This window comes from Martes martes (genome assembly GCF_963455335.1).
Source record: "Martes martes genome assembly, chromosome: 13".
In the NCBI taxonomy this organism is placed as follows: Eukaryota; Metazoa; Chordata; class Mammalia; order Carnivora; family Mustelidae; genus Martes; species Martes martes.
The window spans coordinates 64,018,254-64,032,622 of record NC_137901.1 but is presented as its reverse complement, the minus strand read 5'-3'; the positions used below and the strand labels follow the sequence as shown (position 1 = coordinate 64,032,622).

At 42.5% G+C, this 14,369-nt stretch overlaps 1 protein-coding gene across 1 annotated transcript in view; it reads left to right on the top strand.

Moving 5' to 3' along the window:
- MAPK1 (mitogen-activated protein kinase 1) overlaps positions 1 to 14,369 on the top strand; it is a 103,361-nt gene that overhangs the window by 61,697 nt on the left and 27,295 nt on the right. The window contains exon 4 of the mRNA XM_080821705.1: positions 11,410 to 11,526. Within this exon, the coding sequence (XP_080677831.1) occupies positions 11,410 to 11,526 (117 nt within the window). The remainder of the gene's footprint in view (positions 1 to 11,409; positions 11,527 to 14,369) is intronic.

Sequence of the window (14,369 nt, the reverse complement as noted above, 5' to 3'; positions counted from 1 at the left end):
TTATACAAAGAATACTCAGAAAACAACAGAAAACTTAGCCTTTATGACTTTAGTAGTCAAGATGTTCCCAATAAATAGGAAAACCCTAGATCCTTAGAGTCCTCAGAGTTCTCTTAAAAATGGGCAGCATTTGGGACACCTGGGTGATCTCAGGGTCCTGGGATCAAGTCCCACATCAGGCTCCTTGCTCACTGGGGAGCCTGCTGCTCCCCCTGCTTGTGCTCTCTCTCTGACAAATAAATAAAATATTTTTTAAAAATGGGCAGCATTTGCAAACATATATTTCTGTTTTAACAGTAGCAGAGCTAAACAAGGAGGGAAATCTAAGGCTGTATTAGATATGAAAGGATGTGGATTCAGTCTGATAAAAATGCATGTGAATCCAAGAAGACCTAGATAAATGGAAAGATTTGCAGTGTTTGGATTGTAAGACTTGACACTGTTTAGGAGGCAGAGCTCCCCCAAATTGATCTACACAGTGTGATCCCTGACAAAGCTCTAGGTGGCTTTTTTGCAGATACGGACAGGCTGGTCTTGAAATGCATATAGAAATTCTAGAGACCCGAAATAGCCAAAATCATATGAAAGAACAAAATTTGGAGGACTTATCACACTTCTTGATTTCAAAACTTAACAAAACTATAGTAATCAATTAATCAGTTAATAAATAAACCTGTATGTTATGATAACTGATTTTTGGTGAGAGTACCAAAGTCATTCTTTTCAACAAATGATTGAAGTGCTGGGACAACTGAATATATGCTCATATAATGTATAAAAATTAACACAGGGGCACCTGTGTGGCTCAGTGGGTTAAGCCTCTGCCTTCAGCTCAGGTCATGATCTCAGGGTCCTGGGATCGAGCCCCACATCGGGCTCTCTGCTCAGCAGGGAGCCTGCTTCGTCCCCCCTCTCTCTCTGTGCCTGCCTCTCTGCCTACTTGTGACCTCTGTCTGTCAAATAAATGAATAAAATCTTAAAAAAAAAAATCATGAATCATTGAATAAAGCCAGTTAGATCTTCAAACTCAATCAGTTGAATTTCGTTTAAAAAAAAAAAAAAAACAGATCAAAGACCTAAATTTTTTTTTAAAGATTTTAATTTGAGGGGCGCCTGGGTGGTTCAGTCAGTTAAGCGTCTACCTTTGGCTTAGGTCATGACCCCAGGTCCTGGGATTGAGCCTGGCATCCTCAGGCTCCCTGCTCAGTGGGGAGCCTACTTCTCCCTCTCCGTCTCCCTCTCCCTCTGCCACTCCTCTTGCTTGTGCTACCTTGTGTTCGTGCTCTCCCTCTGTCAAATATATAAATAAAAACATAAAAATTTTTTTTAATTTGAGAGAGCGAGCATGCAGTTGCATGTGCGTGCACGAGCCAGGGGAGGGGCGGGGGGAAGGAGAGATGAGTAGACTCTGGTGAGTGTGGACCCAGTTGCCAGCCAATCCCAGGACCCTGAGCTGAACTGACTGAACCACCCAGGTGCCCCTAAAGACCAAATTTAGGAGCTAAACGGAAACAGGCTTGGAAAACATTGGAGTGAGTCTTTGCAATCTGGCATTAGGCAGTCCTATTATACATTACACCAAAAGCACAAGCAACAAAAGGGAAAAAAGCTGTTTGTTTGTTTTTTTAAGATTTTATTTATTTGACAGATCACAGGTAGGCAGAGAGGCAGGCAGAGTGAGAGGGGGAAGCAGGGTCCCCGCTGAGTAGAGAGCCCGATGCGGGGCTCGATCCCAGGACCCTGAGATCTTGGTGAAGCCAACGGCAGAGGCTTAACCCACTGAGCCACCCAGGCATCCCCAAAATTGGATTTCATGTAGATGAGGAACCTGTGTTACAGAGTAAACCATCAAGTGAAAAGACAACCCACAAAATGAGAGAAAATATTTATAAATCGTGTATCTGATAAGAGACTTATATCTAGAATATATGAAAAACTCTTATAACTCAACAATAAAAAATAAATAGCCCAGTTTAATATTCGGCAAAGAATCTGAATGGACATTTTTCTAAAGAAGTTATGCAAATGGCCAGTAAGTACATGAAAAGATGCTTGTTATCATAAGTCATAGGGATATGCAAGTCAAAACCACAATGAGATGCCAGTTTATACATACTAGGTTGGCTGTAATCAAAAAGTCAGATGATAAGTGTTGGTAGGGATTTCACTCAGTGAAAATATGTCCACACAAAAACTAGTGTACAAATAATCTAAAGTAGCATAATAGTCCAAAAGTGGAAACAGTTTGAATATCCATTTGATGGTGAATAATTAAAATGTGGTAGATCCATACCATGGAAGGAAAAGAAATGGAATACTGATACATGCTATAATGTGGATGAACCTTAGAAAATTATTATGTAAGTAAAGGAAGCCAGTCTTGGTTCTATTTACATGAAATGTCTAGAATAGATAAATCTGTAGCACAGGAAGTGGATAAAATAAAATAAAATCCTAGGCAGGTGGGATTGGAGAGGATTGGGGAGACTGCTGATGGGTACAAGATTTCTTCCTTTGGTTACAAAAATATTCTAAAATTCGATGGTGGTAACAGTTGTGTGCCTTGTGAGTATAATACCAAAACCATTGAATTATATACCTTAAGTGGATGAATTATGTGGTATGCAAATTATATCTCAAAGCTATTTAAAAAGTGCATTTAGATGTATAACAATGATCATTTCTTGGACTTCAGTTTAACAGACATTCCTTTGAGAAGCCCTTAAGGAATACCTGGCAAGGAAGAGGGAGGAGTGTCTGTCTCTGCAATCTGAAAACTCATAGGTTAGAAGTCTGATAAACAATGGATTATTGTAATAATATCTGCTGTAACTGAGATACTGAAAAGAATAGTGTACAAATGCAAAGGAGAGAGTGGGTTAGTTCTGGCTGGGGCTTTGAGAGGCATCAGGAAGCAGGTGGTGTCCATGCTGGTCCTCTAGAGATGGGCAGGCTTTCAGTAAGGGAGTGGCTGTGTTGAGCAAAGAGTATCATAGTAGGCAAAAGGAACAACAGAAAGGAAAGTAAGAAGTTAAGGGATTAGTTCATAAACACTGAGGCCTGCTTTGTGTGGCTGCAGCTTTGGATGAGATTTAGGAAGTCATTGATGCTAAGTTGGAGCTGTTGGTTGAAGGTAGATCTTGGAGAACCTTCTGGAACTATCTGAAAAAAAGGCGATGGGTTCTGTTCCAGGTGGTCGATCAGCTTATTCACTATCATTGAGTGTTTGCAACAGGGTGACCAACATTCTGTGAGATGTAGTAGAGGGTGGCTCTCTACATTAGATATAGTTGGGTTGGACTCTGTCACCTCTTGGGATCTGACAGAGTTAGATTCTTGTCTTACATGGGGTGTAACCAGATCCTTTCCCATCGATCTGCAGCTAAAAGCCAGGTGGACACAAAAGGAATGAAGCTGCTCATAGAAATAGCCACACTTCGTTGGCTCTTAGTGATTTTCTTGAAAAATTACAGTATTTTTGTCCCCTAGTTCTTCCTTTTTTCTTTCTATTTCTTACCACAACTCTGTTATGACAGATTGCTTCTGTTTGTTTTTGAAGAGACGTTCTCGATCAGTATTTTCAGTATATAATATTTTGGGGAAATGTTGACTCCTAACTTTTGTTTGAAAATGCTCATCCTTAAGAAGAAAACAGACAGAACCAGACTACTTTTTTGTCTGTTCACTGTTTGTGGGCTTGTCTTTACCTAGGGCCATTTTATTCATACTCACCAAAATTTATACCCACATTGATAGATCTGTGGTGTTGGCCATCCGCACAATCCATGTATTGTTTTCAAAACCCAGGCTAACACAGAAATTCAGAAACACAGTGGGATTATATAGATATTTACAACGGTACAGTTCACCCACATTTTGAAATGTACATATGGGGTGTGCTTAATTCACATGGGCATAAATATTCAGGAGGTATGGTGTGTCATCTCTGATTTGTCATGGTGAGCATGTCCCAAAGGTAGGTCAAGGTACAGTGACAGTTTAGGTGCGTATATAAGAGTTGAGAGCACCAGGGGCGCCTGGGTGGCTCAGTGGGTTAAGCCTCTGCCTTCAGCTCGGGTTATTGATCCCAGGGTCCTGGGATCGAGCCCCGCATCGGGCTCTCTGCTCAGCAGGGAGCCTGCTTCCCCCCCTCTCTTTGCCTGCCTCTCTGCCTACTTGTGATCTCTCTCTCTCTCAAAATAAGTAAATTAAAAAAAAAAAAAAAAAAAAGAGTTGAGAGCACCAGTGGGGAAAAGGGTCTTGTTTACTTGAGCTCTGAAATCACTATATCTGTCACATCCTCAGTACCCTGGGGTGACCGTGATACCTGTACTACAGGTCCCTGTGCCTAGAAAGTTTGTAACCAGTGATCTTACCTCTTGTCATTTAGGGTTTTTTGAATTTTCAAGTAGACAGTCATGTCATTTTCTTTCTTTTTTCCATTGGCTTCTGTTACTAAAGTATTTCTTACTCTTGAGCCCTCAGGATATCAGCTGTTATTAATATCTTTTGACTGTGAACTTTTCAAGGTCAACAATAGTAAGATTTCTTTCTCACTTCCATAAACATGCTTTGCACTTGTTATCTGAAGCCCTGAGACAAATAGATGTTGACCTCTTAGAACCTTCTGGGAGCCTCTCTTATAGACTCCCATTTTATTTCTCAGGGCCACAGAAACACAAGGGTTATAGATCTATTTGGAGATTTTGCTGGCATATTTCGAGTGGAACTACCAGGGGAATTAGGTCTCTAGCAGTCTGTGTCCTTAATGTTTGCTAGACAGAGCCCACAGAAATCCCAGTTGGAGTCCCAGGTTGGTAGTATCATAGGCTTTTTAGTTCTGGTTATGCCTAGGAAGGAGGATTCTAGAAGACAGGAAATGAAACCTATCTTTGGGGTTTCCTTTGTTTAATGAAAATCTGAGTTTGCAGAGCCTATAAAGTAGCCAGGTAGAAGTGCTAGAGCTCATTTTGTGTTTCTTGTACCATATGCAATTTGTCCATACCTTCCTTTTTATGGAATTATGATGAATATATGTATTTTTTTATTTCGTAACCTTTGTAGTTTCTAGTCAATACCATATAAATTTGGCTAGCCTTCAGTGTTACAGTGGGGTTTTTTGGTCTGTTTCTTAAATCATATGAGCTTTTCATTGATGACTGTGATTGGGGTTGTGAAATCTTCTAGAAGTCTAAACCCCACATCTCCCTCTATATTTTAACTTGTAACCAATTACTTTTGAGAACCCACTGGTCTATGTCCTTTGCTAGTCTGGGGGGATATAAATAGTAAAATGAGGTCACTCTTATACCAACTTACTATTCTGAACATCGGTCACTAAAGGAAAGGGATGAAACATTTTTCCTGTCTTTCTAGTATGGTTTGTGCATCAGGGTAAACAGCTCCAGTTGATGAAGAATTGGCTCTTGAAAAAGAATGCCAGCTAGTTAATGCAGAGCAAATAGTAAACTAGCTAGTTAATGCAGAGCAAATAGTAAACTAGAAAAATCATCGTTTTGCAACTTCCAATGAAATAATTGGTTTGTACAGTATCATCCATGGATCCTCTGCTCACTTTGCTCAGACTCTCAGACCCTAGGTGGGCTACTGCTGCCTTCCCGTATGAATTCCCTCTTCATCTCACACATAGACCATGCCCTGATCTGGAGCTCCCTCTTATTTCTGCTTGGGGTCCTCATTACCCCCGTGGGCCACTGTGGTTCTCCCACAGAGATCCTTATGTCACATGGCCAACCCCTTAAGGGCTTTTGGACTGGATTTCCTGCGGGGAGAGGATGAGGAAGAACAACTGCACACTTAGTTTTAATCGTAAGAAGATAGTTGTATTGCAGCATTCAGCATGATAGATTATGTTGTCCTTCCTAGTGAAAGAATACTAGGAATTCCAGCTTTCAATTTTTCCTTCTTCCTCAATATTGCCACTTTGAATGGTATAATTTTACTAACATTAATTGTTTAACATAACATATTAACCCTGGTAACTCTGTACCTTGATTTTTTTTTTAAGATTTTTTAATTTATTTATTGACAGAGAGAGAGATCACAAGTAGCCAGAGAGGCAGTCAGAGAGAGAGGGGAAGCAGGCTCACCGCTGAGCAGAGAGCCCCAATGCAGGACTCGATCCCAGAACCCTGAGATCATGACCTGAGCCGAAGGCAGAGGCTTAACCCACTGAGCCACCCAGGCACCCCGATTTTTATTTTTAAAAAGATTATCAGTAATTCAGATATTGTGAAAAATGGTCACCACTAGAGTCTGTGCCAGTTCATCCACTCCAGTTGTTGTGCTTCCTATAAACATGTGAAGTAAGTCATTTATTGGCCAAACATCAAGTGTCCATCATGTATGTGACATTTAGGAATAACAAGTCGGTCAAGTGTTGCCTTTTTCTAGGGACTTGATACTCTTTTAGCTGGGGAGATGAGCATATGCACAGCTGTCATGGATTGTGGGATGTACTTTAATATGTGTCTAACAGAGTATTAGAGGAGTTTGGAAAAGTGAGCAGTGAGTTCTTGGGTGGGGTGTTGTTGATTTCTGGGGAACTTCTCAGAAGGGGTAACATTCAAGCTGGGTTTAGGGTAAGGGAATGGCGTGGATAGGGCACTCAGTGGAGAGGTCATTGCACAGTTAGGTCATAAACGCAGATGTAGTATGGAGTCCGTAGGAGCAGATGTGGGCAGAGAAGATGGTAGGAGAGAGATTAGAAAGATAGTTTGGTGGCAGCATGTGAATAGTCTTGAAGGTTATGCTTAAATAATTAGGGTTTCGGGGCGCATGGGTGCCTCCGTCGGTTAAGCATGTGCCTCCAGCTCAGGTCATGATCTCAGGGTCCTGGGATCAAGCCCCTGCTCAGCGGGGAGCCTGCTTCTCCCTCTCCCCCTCTCCTCCTCATGTGCTCTCTCTCTCTCTCTCAAATAAATAAAATCTTTTTTTTAAAAATTGCATTTTTTGTTCTGTAGGTGAAGGGGGTTGGTTAAAGATTTTGAGCCAGAAAGGTGACTTATATTTTAGAAGCAGCATTTAGACAGGAATCTAGAGGATGAATTAGCTTGCAGGCAGGTAACCAAGCTAGTTTTCCTAATTCCAGCAAACTAAACTGAATCTCAGCTAAGGTCATGACAGTTGAGATGTGGAAGCAGTCAATTCAAGAGCCGTTTTAGGAGGCTTCAGGTCTAGTTGCCACCTCTGCCCCTCATACTTGCCCAGCTAGATTCTTTAGGGCATGCTCTGGCTTTCCCTGGGTCTTTCCATAGTTAGCATCTTTTCAGTGGTTCAGTATCACTTCAGTGGGGCCTCCTCAGAGTGCCTGTCCCACCAAAAGTACTGTGTCCACTACCGCTGTATTACCTGTTTCTTCCTCTATAACAAGTCACCTGAAAAGTAGTGGTCTGAAACAGCAGTAATCATGTATTAGCTCACCGTTTCTGTGGATCAGGAATTAGTCAAAGGGTAGCAGTGACGGTTAGTTTCTGCTCCCACATGTGGATATCAGCTAGAAGATGCGAAGTTAGGGACTGGAATCCTCTCATGTACCTGGCAATTGATACTGGATGTCACCTGGAACAGCCACATACAGCCCAGGTGTCCTGGGTTCCCTCCTGAGGGTTCCAGGTACCCCAGTAGAGAGAGAGCCCAGTGGAAGTCATGTTGCATTTTATGATATAGCTTCTGAAGTCACGTAGTATCACTTCTGCCATGTTCTCTTGGTTCAGGCTGTTAAAAAGGTTTGCACAGATTCAAGAGGAGGGAAGATAGGTCCTGCCCTCTTGATAAAAGTTCAGAGACCTTATAAGAAGAGCGTGGGAGATGGGGTTATAATGATGTGTCCCTTTTTAGAAAATATATCTGCCATGACTGTGTTTAAAGTTATTCCACTTGTCCCCTGTCTTTGTAGATTATTAGGAATGTAATCAACCCCTCTAAAACACAGCTTCCATTTCTTTGTCCACAGTCCAGGAGGAGCATGGAAACATCAGCTTCAGTACATGGCCTCCCTCATATGTGGATTTCTTATATTCTGGCTTTTTAAATCTATCCGGAACTTTTTTTTTTTTTATTCAGCTAGCCAATGAAGAGCCGTGTATCAGGTCTGGAACCATCCAGTCTTTGTCCTATCAGGCATGGGGGCAATGAAGGATCTGTGACCATGGTTTGGGGTTTGTGCTGGTTTTGCACTGCTGACAAGATGCAGTATTTCTTCTCTGTACAATTCAAGATGTGGCTTTAGGTGTCCATTTATACAACAGAGGGCAGACTGAATGGTGAGCTTTGGTTGAATTCGAATCAGATGAAGTGTTAGCCCTATAAAGAAAAACTGGGTCACAGATACATTGAAGAATTCAAGCCACAGAATTAAAAAGGATTGGTGGTAGGGCAGTGTGGTAGGTGATGGCTTGGAATGGCTTAGAGGACTCACCTCCAGATGTAGGAAGAAATCATCAGTTGTTGCTTCTCTGAGTTGGAAATCACGCCAAAGAGGATCGTGTTGCTAGTGAGCCTCCTGGGCATGACTACTAGGAGGCCTTCCTGCAGTTGGTGTCACTGGAATTGGTAGAAAAGGCTTGAAAGAAACAAACAGGGTGCCAGGTACATTGAAAGCCTCAAGATCAGCCAGGCCAAAGTTAGTATTTACTGTGAGCCCACATAAAAGCTTATGGCCATACATCAACCAGGTTCTCTTACAGGCCCATAACTATTAGGAGTGTAACGGCATTGATTGGCAAGCCAGCTTTGAAAGGTGAGGGTGGTGCTTATGGCGGATGTTAATGTAGACTGAAGTTACAAGAGTACAGTGGCCAGAGTTAGTGTCAGAGCTACGGAGCAGGACCAGGATTTCTTTATCAGGCCACTCAATACACATAGAAAATTGCCTCTGGTAGAGTAACTTGGCAAAGCAGATGTGACATTTGCTTCTTTTAAAGATGCAGTAGATTGATGGGGATTGTGCAGCCACAGATACATAATCCTTCCTGAATGGTGTAGTCGAAGTCTGCTGCAGGACCTGTGGGATCAGAGGCACTGTATGGCAATGCCGGGGTCCAAGGCTAGAGGAAGACATTTGTGAGGTGAATGGGAGCTTTCCAAAGTTGAGTTGAGACACCCAACTCTGGGATATTTAAGCAAAGACTGATATCCATTTAAGTCCTATGAATATCTCTTAAGCATATCCTTTCCTCCTTGTCTCCATTTTTATGGCCTGAGCTCAGGCCATAACTGAATTAAAGTAGTAACGCTCCAAAACAGTCTGTTTTCCAGGCTGCCTTGCCTTATACTCTGGCCTGTATTTATTAACATGTCTTCCGCTTTCTCAGGTTAGTTCTCCAGATGCCGAGGAATTAAAACATCCTCCAGTTGTGTGAGTTGAAGTGTAGTTGACCCTTGAAAAACACAGGGATATGGGACACCAACACCCCGCCACCCCCCCACACACACAATAAAAAATCTGCATTTAAAAAAAATCTGCGTATAAGTTTGACTCCCCCCAAGCTTAAATAACCTTCTATTGACCAGGAGCTTTAACCAACAACATCAAGTCAATTAACATATTTTGTATGTCATATGTATTATACACTATATTCCTGCAATAATACCTAACTTAATTTTTTTGGTAGGCTACACAGTTCCTCTGTGAGTTTTTTTCAGATTGTTGCAGATATCCAAAAAGTTTTCCAATATATTTTATTGGAAAAAAAAAAATCCGTGTGTGAGCAGACTTGCATAGTTTAAACCCATGTTCTTCAAGAGTCAACAGTATATTGTAGTTAAATTTCATATGTTTTGGAGTCTGGAGTAGCACCAAAGTATCTGGGGCGCCTGAGTGGCTCAGCCGGTTGGGTGTCTGCCTTCGGCTCGGGTTATGATCCCCTGTTTCTGGGATTAAGCCCTGCATTGGTCTCCCTGCTCAGCAGAGAGCCTGCTTCTCCCTCTCCCTCTGCTGTTCCCCCCAGTTGTCTGCGCTCTCCTTTCTCTCTCTCTGTCAAATAAAATCTTTAAAAAATTTGTCTTCAGCATGTGAAACCTCTCGTAAGGCTTTGGGAGTGGATTTGACTACATAGAGGAGAAGGAAAATGGGAAGAATTTTTGGAGGATGGGGTGCCTGGGTGGCTCAGTCATTAAGTGTCTGCCTTTGGCTCAGGTCATGATCCCAGGGTCCTGGGATCGAGCCCTGCATTGGGCTCCCTGCTTGGCGGCAGGAAACCTGCTTCTCCCTCTCCTGTTCCCCCTGCTTGTGTTCCCTCTCTGTGTCTCTCTCTGTCAAATAAATAAAATCTTAAAGAAAAAAAAAGAAAAGAACCTTTGGAGATACCTACATTTGTGGAACAGGTAGAAGAATGGAAGGAAGTAAAGTCTGAGAAGCAAGGCAAGTGTAGGTCAAGGAGCTGATCTAGCAGTGTTATCCTCGGGGACCAGCAGGAGTAGGCCCGAGAAAGGACCCTGGGCAATTTCTGGTGACTTTGTTTTTACTCAGAACAGTTTTTGTCAAGTGACCTAAGCAAGATTTCTGTGGGATAAGCAGATAATGAAAGATGAGGATGCCTCTTAACAGAGTCCTCCAGCCTGTTCCTCATCTTCAACATGTTGAATGGTCATCACTGCCTTCCAGCTTGTTGTGAGGATTGTATAAGAATGAGTATATAGGGGCGCCTGTGTGGCTCAGTCGTTAAGCGTCTGCCTTCGGCTCGGGTCATGATCGCAGGGTTCTGGAATCGAGCCACGCATTGGGCTCCCAGGCTCAGTGGGAAGCCTGCTTCTCCCTTTCCCACTCCCCTACTTGTGTTCCCTCTCTTGCTATGTCTCTCTCTGTCAAATGAATAAATAAGATCTTAAAAAAAAAAAGAGGGTGCCTGGGTGGCTCAGTGGGTTAAGCCTCTGCCTTCGGCTCAGGTCATGACTCAGGGTCCTGGAATCAAGCCCCGCATCAGGCTCTCTGATCAGCAGGGAGCCTGCTCCCCCCCCCCCCGCCTCTCTGCTTACTTATGATCTCTGTCTGTCAAATAAATAAAATCTTAAAAAAACCACGAATGAGGGCGCCTGGGTGGCTCGGTTGGTTGAGCAACTGCCTTCGGCTCAGGTCATGATCCTGGACTTCCAGGATCGAGTCCCGCATCGGGCTCCCAGCTCCTTGCGGAGTCTGCTTCTCCCTCTGACCTTCTCCTCTCTCATGCTCTCACTCATTCTCCCTCAAATAAATAAATAAAATCTTTAAAAAAAAAAAAAAAAAAACCACGAATGAGTATATAGAATTAACAGGGAAGCTTCTGCCACATAGTAATGGTAGCATCTGCTTATCATCATCATTATTGCTATTATCTTTTTTATTTTTATGATGTTTTGATACTAATTTCATTAGCGTCTCTAAGGTGTCCCATTTTTTTTCTCTCTTAGATCTGTGACTTTGGCTTGGCCCGTGTTGCAGACCCAGACCATGATCACACAGGGTTCCTGACGGAGTATGTAGCCACACGTTGGTACAGGGCTCCGGAAATCATGTTGAATTCCAAGGTAAGGATCAGAGGTTTTCATAAAAAGAAAACCAAGAAGCAAAAGAACTTTGGATATGTGTTGCAGTAAGCCTCCCTCTCGGTAAGCCTCTGTCTACCTAGCTTGAGGCTTGACCTGTCTGGCCAGAATCAAGCTGCTGCCTTAATCTCCAGTTCAGCATTAACCTTCTGGGCCCTGGGTTTTGGCCTCTGTCTCTCTCTGCTGGAGTAGTGCTGATGATGTGTTGTAGAGTTGGGGGGCGTGCCCATCTCGTCACTGTTAATAAATGGTCTGTGTCCTAGCCCTTGGTCAACTTTTCTAAAGTCCTACCTATGGCAGCTCTTAACACCTGCTGTTGCCACACATGAGTGCAGGCTGGGTTTGTTACAGGTTATCTGATAGTGCGTATTTTTTTGAAGGTGGACCAGGGCTGTTCTACAAAAGTCAGATTTATCTGGTAATGAAGAAGGTCTCTTCAGCAAAATTACAACCATAGTTGGAAGAAAATGTAGGTATGGAAAGAATAGGAACTACTATGGATTCTTTCAAAATTATATGGTAGTCCTGCTTCCAGATAGATGTACCTCTGCATCTCAGAATGGCTGTGTAGAGTGCATACAGGTGGAAGGCAAACATTCCTAACAATATCTGTGTCTTGGTTGTAAGAAATGATTGAATAAATTTATAAAAGCAAGAAAAAGTGAAGTATAACATCTTTTTTAGGTTTATGAGCCAGGTGGCAATCATTGAGGGCTGCTGTGGAGATTGAGATTCAGTATTTTTAATACATCATTTGTAAATAGTGTATGAATGAGTGTCAGATTTAAGAAACTAAGTGGACCCAATATACTTCTATATCTAATATCTCAAAATTAGGAGGTTTTGAACTTAATTCGATCTCTTGGTTTGCAGACTACCCCCAGTAGTAGGTGGACAAAGAGAAAATGAAGAGGCTTACCACTCCGGATTTAGTAGTAGCAGTCTTAATATGTAAGGGAACTTATTACAGGGCTTGTTTTGGGCAGCCACAGGATGAATAAATCTCGGCACTCATCTGCCAAATCTTAAAAGTTTATACAGAGCCCTTAACTGAGCTCAGTCACGTATACAGCCCAGATGGTCTCAAAAACACGTATTCTTTCAAGGCTACATCCTTGAAAATGGCCTGCTGTGGGAACAGTGGGCAGAGCACATATTCCAAGGCTAGAGGAAGGGGTGAGGAACTTATTACTGGGTCCAGCCTAAGGATTAGCTGGGAGTCATGTTATCATGATGATCTTCAACACCATCCACTGTTAATGTAATGTTAAGATTCCTGAAGAAAAGCAATGAGAGTAGACATGGGGCCTTGTGTCTCAGATCTAGGAACCAGAAGTTGACCCAGGAAGCTTTAAGAGAATTAGTGAGCCCATGGGCTTTACCCTCTTCCTCCATCCTTCATATAGTAGAAGGGCTTGAGATGAACAATAAGTTGTTTTGTGAGCAAATGGAATTTGTTTAAAGCAGTTAGTTATTCTTTTTTTTCTTTTTTTTTTTTTTTTTTTTTGACAGAGAGAGATCACAAGTAGGCAGAGGGAGGGGGAGAGGGAAGCAGGCTCCCTGCCGAGCAGAGAGCCCGATGCGGGACTCGATCCCAGGACCCCAAGATCATGACCCGAGCTGAAGGCAGTGGCCCAACCCTCTGAGCCACCCAGGCGCCCCTAAAGCAGTTAGTTATTCTTGATATTCATTTGTTCAGTTTGGTTATAAAAGTAAAATTCCATTAAAAGAAATTCCATTATAAAGAAAGCTCTAGTGTAACAGATGTTTCGAAGAAGAAAATGCCATGTTGATTCTCATAATTCTGTATTACACATAATCCCAAATAGCAGGTTCTTTCTTTGGACTGGCCATGTGACAGCCATTCCAAACCAGAAGCATCTGCGTGTGTGTGTGTGTGTGTGTGTGTGTGTGTGTGTGTGTCTCTCTCTCTCTCTGCGTCCGCGGTGCCTGCTAGTTGTAAAACAGAGCTGATGGTGTGATTTTTATCCTGGTGCCTTCATGGCCCTACAGTCTCCATCCCAACTTGAGATGACTCCACTGTCTGCACCCTGTGCGGGGAGGAATAACCAAAAAAGGATGGCCTCTGTTCTCCAAGGTGCCCAGCACTTCTTGCTTGTAGAATTAACTAAAATAAAACTGAGTGTGAATTCTTTTTATTTACAGCACCTCTAGCCTGAGAATGTTCTCTATTCATTTTTTTCTTTTTATTAATTTAGAACATTTTCAAACCCATAGAAGAATTGAGAGCACAGTGAACACCCATACACTCCTTCCCTCGGTTTACCAACTTTTAATATCTTATTACTCCTTCCCTGGCTGTCTCTGCCTGCCTCTCTGCCACCTTCTCTCTTCCCTCTGGTCAAACCTTCTGATATTTCACCAACATAAACTAAGACTTTACTCCTAGACCCTTTGGGCCATACTAATACTCATTAAAGGCAGAGCAGCGTTCTTTCCCCACAGCCATAGTACACTTAGCACACTGAGACAATAGCATTAATTTAGTGAGTTATCCCGCCCAAAAGTTCTTTACAGCTGTTTGTTTTATTTTCAGTCTATGATCTCACTCTAGAACAGTCCTCCCGCCCTTCCTGTCTTCTTCATGTCGTTGAATACTTTGCAGAGTACAGATTGGTTCCTTATGATTAGGTTTAGGTCACACTTTTCTGGCAGGAACCCCGTGGATTCTTGGAACTCACGTATATGGAGCTCCTGTTTCCCAGCAGTCTTACCCTGGTGATTTACCCCATGATGACCCCTTGCCTCTGTCATTATATTGGGGGTTGCAAAATGGTGATTTTCCAAATGTGTTATTCCTTCTA